The sequence below is a fragment of the Ornithodoros turicata genome, chromosome 5 (assembly GCF_037126465.1).
Source record: "Ornithodoros turicata isolate Travis chromosome 5, ASM3712646v1, whole genome shotgun sequence".
NCBI classification, from domain to species: domain Eukaryota; kingdom Metazoa; phylum Arthropoda; class Arachnida; order Ixodida; family Argasidae; genus Ornithodoros; species Ornithodoros turicata.
In genome coordinates, this window is record NC_088205.1 from 32,941,856 (window position 1) to 32,951,827 (window position 9,972).

The 9,972-nt window shown below is 47.4% G+C and overlaps 1 protein-coding gene across 1 annotated transcript; it reads left to right on the forward strand.

The window, feature by feature from the left end:
- The first annotated feature begins 1,214 nt into the window (after positions 1-1,214).
- Positions 1,215-9,608, forward strand: LOC135395686 (uncharacterized protein K02A2.6-like). Its single transcript, XM_064626783.1, has 3 exons — positions 1,215-1,351; positions 1,473-1,911; positions 9,450-9,608. Exons 1-3 carry the CDS (start codon positions 1,215-1,217, stop codon positions 9,606-9,608), a joined length of 735 nt encoding a protein of 244 aa, XP_064482853.1.
- Positions 9,609-9,972: the final 364 nt, after the last annotated feature.

A 9,972-nucleotide genomic window follows, 5' to 3' on the forward strand; every position in this document is an offset into this window, starting at 1 on the left:
AACTTCGGACAGTCCCTAGAAGTGGCGGGGTGGCCACCTCTACAGTTTACACAGACCGGTTCGGTACCTGGACATTCAGCGCTGTCGTGGGATGATCCGCAGTTGACGCACGTTTCTTTACGGGTGCAGCAGGCAGCGACATGACCGTACCGCAGGCACTTGCCGCATTGGGTGGTGTGGGGCAAGAAGTCACGGACTTGCATAGTAAGGAGGTGAAAGGTGATTTGTCTTGGTGCCTTCGATCCGAGGAACGTGAGCCTAACAGCTCCCGCGTCCTTCGGTATTCGTCGCGCTCCAACGGTTGGCGGATCCGACTTGATGGCCTCCAAAATCTGTTGGTCCGATAGCGAGGAGTCTATGTCAGTAATGACGCCATAGCACGAGTTTAGCGGACGTGGCTCGTAGGACAGTACCGGAACAGAGCAGATTCTGGTGAGTTGCAGCAGCGACGCTTTAGCGGAAGGCGCAACAGCGTCTACCGCAATAATGTTCTTAGAGTAGTTTGGGCGGATCTCTTTAATTTGCCCGGGCAGCTCCGAGGTGAGGAACTGGGAGACCTTCAGGTGGTTGAGCCGTGCAAAGTTCAAGGTTCTGTCGACTGGGGCAAAAATCACGGTCGTGCCCTCAAGGGGAGGGTAGTGACCGGTGACGCGGTGGCCAGCTTTCCGCGGATGCTTCAAGACATCTTGGAACGGTTCGTCGTCGGATGAGGATCTACCGCTCGTTGAGGGCACGCTTCTCTTCCCCAGAAGTATGGTGCTGCAGCTCGAGGCGGAATCACTGTCAATATTACTCGCCTCCTCTGTGGAGAACGGGTGGCCGGGGGACGCCGCTGCCTCCATCTTGGGGAGGCGGGCGAGTTGCTCCCTACGCGGCCGTGCGGGGGGTTGCAGCACAGGGTGTGGGAGGAACAAAACGCTCTGGAATCTCGAAAGATTTAGGAAAAGAAACAAAATCGGCGGAGCAGCAAAATCGTACGTGTGGACAATTCAGCTTCGTCGTCGTCGTCGAGCCCGTGAGCAGGCAAGCGTTGATCGACACAGGCTCGTCCATAAATATTGTCGATGTATATAGACACATTCCAAGAAATCCAGCTTGTCAAGAATTTAGAGCTCACCCACACAAGCACTCCGTATTTCGCATATGGGAGCCAGACGAAGTTGCCTATCGTGGGGAAATTCACTACAGATATCAAAGTGGGAGACAAAGACGTAATGGCGGAAGTGGCTGTAGTAAACAAAGAAGCTGAAACCATCATCGAGTACGAGACAGCAAAAGAACTAGGGATCATAAAAATAGTCTTGCAAGTCAAGGAACAGCCAGCACAGGAACCACAGCAGAAGTTCCCTGAGCAAGCACACTAGAACCACAGAAGGAGTTCCCAGAACTTTTCAAAGGAACAGCAAGCTAAAAGATGTTCAAGTACATCTACACATTGATCCCTCAGTTACGCCCGCTGCCCAACCTCACAGGCGAATACCACTCCACCTACGACAGGCAGTCGAACGCAAGATAAATCAACTTGAGGAAGGTGACATAATCGAAAAGGTGTCAGGACCTACGCCTTGGGGGTCCCCGTTGGTGATATTGCCAAAACCGGGAGCTGACGACATCAGGTTGTGCATAGATATGAGAGAGCCCAACAAGGCCATAAAGCGTGAAAGACACGTGATGCCAACCGTAGATGATATCATTAGTGTTGTGAGCGGAGCAAAGGTATTTTCAAAAATGAACCTGCGAGACGGGTACCATCAACTGGAGCTAGCTGAAGAATCCAGAGGAATAACTACTTTTCCCGCCCACTGTGGACTGTTCCGCTATAAGAGACTAAACTTTGGCATCTCATCAGCAGCCGAGGTATTCCAGGAAGTGATCCGCCAGATCACAAATGGAGTAAAAGGTGTCATAAATGTCAGTGATGACATCATTGTGACAACAACAGAAGACCATGATCAGCGGCTACGCCACGTGCTCCACAGACTGGCACAAGCCGGAATAGTGCTAAACGCTCGAAAATGTGCATTTCGACAACAAAGCTTGAAATTCTATGGTCTGCTGCCTACATGAGAGGGCATCCAACCTGAACCTGAAAAAGTGAGCTCAATCTGCAAAATGACGCAACGAAAAGATGTGCCTGAAGTGCGAAGCTTCCTAGGAATGATCACGTATTGTGCGAAAGGGAATTCCAGTGCCTTTCGAAGTGGGTTTCTCGGACTTTGTGCTCCTGGCAAGACTTTTTTCTTCACCTTTTAGATTTCTTCCTTCTTTTTAATCCGCCACGCTCATTTCCGTTATGGAAAGTACTAGACTTCATTGCGGCAGTTTATCAATATGAATTGACAGTAATCAATCAGTGAAACAGAAGTTGTCAAGACTGCGTGTGGTCTCAGACAAAACAAATAAGGTACAATAAAACGATGCCATATTATGTCCCTGATATGTCATCACACTGTTGTAAATCGGTCCTTGTTGACGTCCAAGGGGCAATCATGAGGATACCTTAAGGACGTGTATTAGTCCCACTCTGACACATGGGGGATACCCTATGGACCGATTTCGCCCTCCGGCGGACGTCCTGTCCGCCCTGTACGATAACCCTCGGATATCCCAGGGACGACAGTGTGTTCTTAGGGATCGGCCACAACAGACAATATATATGCTCGCGGTAACTCTTACAACGAACACAAAGGGAATACTCGCGGTAACACTTACAGCGGCCACACAAGCAATACTCGCAGTACTCTACAAAAACAGTCAACCAAAACAAATGTTCTTATCTGGCAGAGCGGGAAGTCCTCGGAGATGGGGAGTTGCTCGATGCTCACAAAGTTCGGGTACGGCGGAGAGATCCGACGAATATCACGTCGATACCAGGTCCTGTTCCACACAGAACACGATACTTCACACACAGGCGAATCTGAACAAGACCTTCCTTTCCCTTAACTGGAGGAACTTGCATCGTTGATCTTAAATGCACTAACTCCTGACTTATTCGGTTCCCCATACCCGTCGGCCCTTCCCTGACGGATTGTCGCCAAAACCCTCCGGCCACGACCCCTCGGGGTCGTGCTTCGGCTCACGGACTGCTCGACTTCTCTCTCTGAGCTCTGAACACAGACTGTCCCGAAAACAACGCGCGATCAACTGTGGGACAAACAGTCATCTTAAACTGATAACAATATAAAAAAGAAACACACTTCGCTTGGTCCCGTGTCTGCCCGCTCACAGAACCTTCATGTTCGCAGCTTCAACTGCGTTAATTAGTATATGAGCGATTCCCAGGACACGGAAAAACGTCGCACGTTCTGAGAAATGCAGTCCCCACTTCACACGTTGTGCCTGTCCTCTGTCTCCGACGCTCCCCTACTTCTCTTTTGCAGTAGTGGTCAATTCTCTTTAAGCCTGGATGCTTTTTCTTGTCCCAATTCCTTTGCCCACCAAAACACAGCTGTAAACGACCAAATTCTGGGAAACGATAGTCGCAAGAAAAGTGAAAACGCACGCAAATATTTGTCGTACTGTGACATTGAGCTTTCCCCACTTTACCAGATGCAGTGCCGCGTATTACGCAGTGCCGTGTATGCCAAAGGGAGTCTGGTCATTAGGAGGAGCCTAAAAAAGAGGCTCGACCTGTCAATCAAACTTAGGCGCATTTCATTGGTTGCTGTTTTCCATGGGAGCTGCCACGACACCAGATTTTCTCCAAGATGGAGGATGGTGCTTGAAACGGCGAAGCGGAGATTTCGTGACAAAAAATTTTCACAGACTGCTTTATTTCATACTGTGAGTATATATCCTGATGTACGCATCTGCAAAATCAGCTTATTATTAATCATTATTTACGCGAAAATGGGATGTTTCGTCGCTAACGTTAGGCATAGTTAAGACCGCGATACCAATAAAACAGCAAGAAGGACGACCCTTATACGTAGGATTTTGCATTATATAATTGCATTTTATTTATACATATGTCTTTGCTCATTTTTGATTCGATCTACTTACATTACGTGATTTAAAACTTCATAGCGGCAGTCGTCTGCTACGAAGAAGCGGTTGTACCGCTCTACTGGCCAATCACTTCTGCCAGCAACCATTTCTGCAATTCTGAGCCTTCCCAACATACCTCTCTCCATGCAGATGGCGTTGATAAAAGTGGGCGCAAAATCCGTTGTTTTGGTCTGTCACTGTGGTATCCGTTTCAATCCCAATCAATCGGGTTTCTCCAAAATGGTGCCACCCAGTAAATAAGGGTGAGGTATAAGTTCTGGATGGATGTAATAATAGACAACTGTGTTTGGACATGTCATTGGCTAGATACCTTAAAAAGTGGGTGGAGCCTCAGGTATAGGCAGGTCCCATTAATGGCCAGACTCCCTTTGGCATACACGGCACTGACCAGACCATGGAGGACGGAAACACAGGAGCGGCCGTTTCGATCAGATTTCCGTGGGACCCCTCTGGCGGTCGCTCGTGTCAAAACCGCCATTACTTCCTGTCCACCACGTGATCCTGTCTAAAGTTTCGGTTTAGCAACGCTATGTTGTTCGCGCTGCTTTCCGTGCTTTCCAAAGTCATTTACTCTTAAAATGTGAGCACCATTGCGAAAGCAACGTTTTGTTAACGTGTTCCCACCACGGTTGCGGCTGTCGTTCAACAGAAAGCAGCTCCTGTCACGGGAATAATGTTTCATTCGTAAGTATACGCACTTGATCGGTTGTTTCGTACCCCTACCAGTGATAGAGTCATCTTCAATCGTTCGTTTGCAAGCTGGCGCTGTACTACAGCTGCAGATTAGTGTTGACTTCCTCCATTGTTGTACAAGTTTGATTATGGGCATGCTTTACCACTTCAGCAACAAACACAAAACGTGGCCACGTCGGCACACAAACGTCGCTGCCACGAATGATGTTTCTAGTCCTGCGTGCTTGTCCTGCAAGCCGTGACCAGTCTTGTAATAGAAGAGTAAACCAAGAGTAAACCTCCGAACACAGACAAATGAAACTGCACGCGCGGCGTTCATCACAATGCAGATACATTAACTGCAAGACAATGAAGACTCCCGTCGTCTGCTTTGGGAGCTGGCATGCGCATGCTCTTGGGGTCACGTGAGCGGTCACATGGTAGACAGGAGCATCCCAAATGCAATACGGAGGCTGGCACGCCCGTCCCAATGGGAAAAAGTTGGAAGGGCCGCTCCTGTGTTTCCTTCCTCCATGGACCAGACGCAGAGCCGTATATCAAAAGGGAGTCTGGCCATTAATGGGCCATGCCTATACCTGAAGCTCCACCCACTTTTTCAGCTTTCCGACCAATGAAATCTTGAAATATGGGGCGCTATCAATCAGTCTATCCTCACTATTTGCCCCCCTATCCAACATGGGCAGCGCCATTCTGGGTGGCAAGTGGATTGGATGGGATTGAAATGGATACCTCTCGCAATCTGCAAAATTGGTGGATTTTTGGTGCCAATTTGATGAGCGCCACCTAGGGAGCGTAAGGCACGTCGGGAATTGTCGTCTGCTTCCGTCGTTGTACCGCTGCCGGCAGAACCACCTGCTGGTACACACTCTGTTGTCGGTATGATTTTTAATCAAATCTACATGAATAGTTAAAATATAAGAGGCAAGAATGTTTATATCCATGAAATCCAGCAATTAAATATAAGATAGTACAGCACAGCGCCGTTTTTGTTATGATTTCGTTGTGATCGCCGTGTTCACTAGGCCTATCACCGGCGACAAAACGTATTATTTTCGGTTAGATATCGATGGATGAGCATCAGTTGAAACTGATTTCCAAGACACGTATATGAGGATGTACATTTGCAGCGTAAAATCAGAGTAGTCTGTGAAAATTATTTGTCACGAAATCCCCGCTTCACTGTGTTTGTTTTTGTCGCCATTTTGGGTGGCAGTGAGGTGTCATGGCGACCCCCTTGATAAAGAGCAAACCAATCAGTGGAGCGAAACTGTGATTGACAAGTCGAGCCTCTTTTTGTGGCTCCTCCCAATGGCCAGACTCCCTTTTAATATACGGCTTTGACCAGACGCAGAGCCGTATATTAAAAGGGAGTCTGGCCATTAATGGGTCATGCCTATACCTGAAGCTCCACCCACTTTTTCAGCTTTCCGACCAATGAAGTCTTGAAATATGGGGCGCTATCAATCAGCCTATCCTCACTATTTGCCCCCTTATCCAACATGGGCAGCGCCATTTTGGGTGGCAAGTGGATTGGATGGGATTGAAATGGATACCTCTCGCAATCTGCAAAAGTAGTGGATTGTTGGTGCAAATTTGATGAGCGCCACCTAGGGAGCGTAAGGCACGTCGGGGGGGGGGGGATATATATTTATTGAAAGGAAAAAAGGCACGTCGGGAATTGTCGTCTGCTTCCGTCGTTGTACCGCTGCCGGCAGAACTACCTGCCGGGACACATTCTGTTGTCGGTATGATTTTTAAACAAATCTACATGAATAGTTGGAATATAAGAGGCAGGAATGTTTATATCCATGAAATCTATCAATTAAATATAAGATTGTACAGCACAGCGCCGTTTTTGTTATGATTTCGTTGTGATCGCCGTGTTCACTAGGCCTAACACCGGCCACAAAACGTATTATTTTCAGTTAGATATCGATGGATGAGCATAAGTTGAAACTGATTTCCGAGAAATTTATATTAGGATGTACATTTGCAGCGTAAAATCAGGTTAGACTGTGAAAATTTTTTGTCACGAAATCCCCGCTTCACAGTGTTTGTTTTCGTCGCCGTTTTGGGTGGCAGTATGGTGTCATGGCGACCCCCTTGGTAAAAAGCAAACCAATCAGAGGAGCGAAACTGTGATTGACAGGTCGAGCCTCTTTTCGTGACTCCTCCCAATGGCCAGACTCCCTTTTAATATACGGCTCTGACCAGACGAAGCCTCTAGCGACACCTGTGGGGCAAACACAAAGCTAGAAGCTGAATCGGGTGAAGTATTGGAGTGTGGAAATCTCTCTCTATGCCATCTGAGTTCGACCAGCGATTCTCGACTACGAACACGATAATGAGAGACTGCTTCGATTGATACGAACACAGTGTTTGGATTATGTGGCGTTGGACGTCGGTGTGCATTTCTCCATACTGCTATACATGCTTACTGAACGCATGTGGGAAAGATTTGAACATTTTTCTTGTTTTGTGCAAAAAGAAAAAAGATGAAGGGGAAAAAAGAAGTCGGTGATTCATGTGGTCTATTAAAAGGATTAAAAGCTTGTCGAAAGTGGAAACTGCGCATCTGGGCGTCGGTGTGCATTTCTCCATACTGCTATACATGCTTACTGAACGCATGTGGGAAAGATTTGAACATTTTTCTTGTTTTGTGCAAAAAGAAAAAAGATGAAGGGGAAAAAAGAAGTCGGTGATTCATGTGGTCTATTAAAAGGATTAAAAGCTTGTCGAAAGTGGAAACTGCGCATCTGGGCGTTGTGCATGCGCAAGCGCGTCGAAACTGGTCGAATTTTTCGACGATAGCCTTTTAAAAATGTTCGATTTTCTTTGAACCGCTGCGTGCTCAAACCGCGGCTGATTCGTCTTCGATAAACCGCACCGGTGCGCACCGGACGTCTTCTACAGGGTGAATTTAGCAAAGGTTACACATTAGCCGTCTACAATAACGTCGGTCGCATTCTATTCGCGTTGTCACCACGTGTTGCTACGCAGAACTGGGGCGCGCTACACCCTAATCGAAACGTCACAACAAAAAAAGCAGAAATTTTCAAATTCCCCGCGAAACAACAACATTTTTCTACTGATACGTGGTGGTGGTGGTGCTAGTGAAAGGGCTCGCCGTTGTCGGCCTCGCAGAGGTGGGCAACGTCACGACTGACGCCCTGGGGGAATGTGCGTCCTGGGCCGACTTCTAAGGGAACTGTGCCCACATATCTCTGAAAGCGACTGAAGAAAACGCAGGAAAAACTCCAGACAGCACAGCCGGCACCGGGATGCGAACCCCTGTACCCTCCCAGTCTCGACGTGACATGGCCAGCACCCTAACCACTGAGCCACGGGAGCTGATGTTCTACTGATACGTAGAATCTAGAGTGGCATGCAATTTCCTCGCTATTTGTTTCTTTTAATGATTACAGTTTGTCTCGCGACGTAAAGCCCCGAATTATTACTATGTTTCTCTTAAGGCAGGGGTGCCGAAGTGGCGGCCCGCAGGGCCCCTCAGTAAAAAGGAAAAAAAATGAAGAAAAAATTCGACTCAAGCTTCATGAACGGTTGTGGCATTATCATTGGGCTCTGTACTCGTGCAGTTTGTCTTACGTTAATTAGTGATAGCAAAACTGTTGACCTGTAACAGCCGATGGCTCTGAGACGAGCGGGGCCGGTTGGCCCATGACAATAGCGCAGACCACAAAAGTAACACAAGGACAGTCAGGGAACGTCCAACTGGAGTTGGAAGTTCGACGTTCCCTATCAGTCTCTGGTGTTGATTTCGTCGTCTTTGCTGATGCGTCTGATTTTTACTTGATTGATACTACTGGTACATTCCTACCAGATTTCTGAGCAAACCCTACATGGCCAATTTGTAATACTGGTGCCTTCAATGCCACCAGAAACGGACCTGCTAAGTCGCAGGCTTGGTGACCTCCCAGCGAATTCGAGCAAAGATTCTTCGAGTGCAGCAGACTTGAAACGGAGCTTTTTGGCTCGCCGTTTTCCGCAGTTGTTGACAGCGTTCCTGATGATTAACAAATGGAACTGATTGACCTGCTGTGCGACGCACCGATGAGTACAAGTTCGCTGAAGATGATGCGGCTTCGTTATATTCTTACGTTGGACGAAAGTATCTGAAGATACGTATGTTGTCACTGACAAGCCTCTCCATGTTCGGTACAACATACGTATAACAATAATTCGTGACTTTAGTTTGTGAGACAACTGTGTCGACATACGTCTGCCAGCAGGCGTTTTCTGTGATGTACCTGAAGAGGTACTGAGTTTCCTCATGACACAGCAAATAAAAAGGACTGCGATCCTGTGATTGAGCAACGCTATGTAGTACGTTTTATGTCGTTTTAAGTTCTGTGTTGTGTGATCTATATCAGAAACAGACTACCCCAAAGCCGTGGTATGTGGCCCGCGTAGTTCCTCCGTTTGTATAGGAGAAAAGGTCCCCTCAAAAGGGCATCCCACAAAGACTGCTTGGTGCCTGTTCTTTTATTGGTCCGCCCTTGTTGGCAACACAGTCTTTATACCCGTGTACACAGTGCATTCACTGAAGGGCGGATAATTGTGCACTAAAAGCTCCTGAAATATGCATGCAACTCAACTGAAATCTCTAAAGATATTGCATATCTATGATTAAGATATCATAAATAAGATTATATATGTATATATATATATATATATATATTTTGTCCAGGTTGGGTTTTTGGGTTGTGCCATGGTTGGGTTTTGTCCAGGGCTTTGTCCAGGTTGGGCCACCCATCCAGCTGAAAAGGAATTGGAAGAAAGTGGAAGAAGCTGGATGGGTGGCCCAACCTGGACAAAGCCACTCCCCCAAGGACGATGACATCACACTTGAACCTCACAAGTCAACATTCTCGAACGTGACCCATTGACGACCGCCAGCCAAGTTTGAAGCAGCCCTCACCCTGCCCGGAATTTTCCCGAAAGCGGACAGTGACCTACGGCGAATGACATCACCACCCGGACTTGACCTTCTGGAATATTCCCGAATCTGACTCACTGACAAACGCCTGTGGCGTGCACGTACCGATTATGACGTCATGTAGCAAACCTATTTAAGAAATGTGTAATCAGCTACGCATCTTTAGTCCTGACGAAGACAGTGCCACTGTCGAAACGTCGACAACCCTTTTAGCATTCCAAGTATCTTAAATGTAAATAAATTATCCCTTTTTTCTTACTTCCCGTACCTTCGTAGTCTGTGTTTCAATTTTCATTTCAGCTACATATATTCGC

What these genes read in the sequence shown, in the direction of transcription:
- LOC135395686 (XM_064626783.1), top strand. Translation starts at nt 1,215, where the DNA reads ATGGCGGAAGTGGCTGTAGTAAACAAAGAAGCTGAAACCATCATCGAG. An exon ending in CCACAGCAGAAGTTCCCTGA is followed by an intron (nt 1,352 to 1,472) that starts GCAAGCACACTA and finishes CCAACCTCACAG; the next exon opens with GCGAATACCACTCCACCTAC. An exon ending in GAGTAAAAGGTGTCATAAAT is followed by an intron (nt 1,912 to 9,449) that starts GTCAGTGATGAC and finishes GGTTTTGTCCAG; the next exon opens with GGCTTTGTCCAGGTTGGGCC.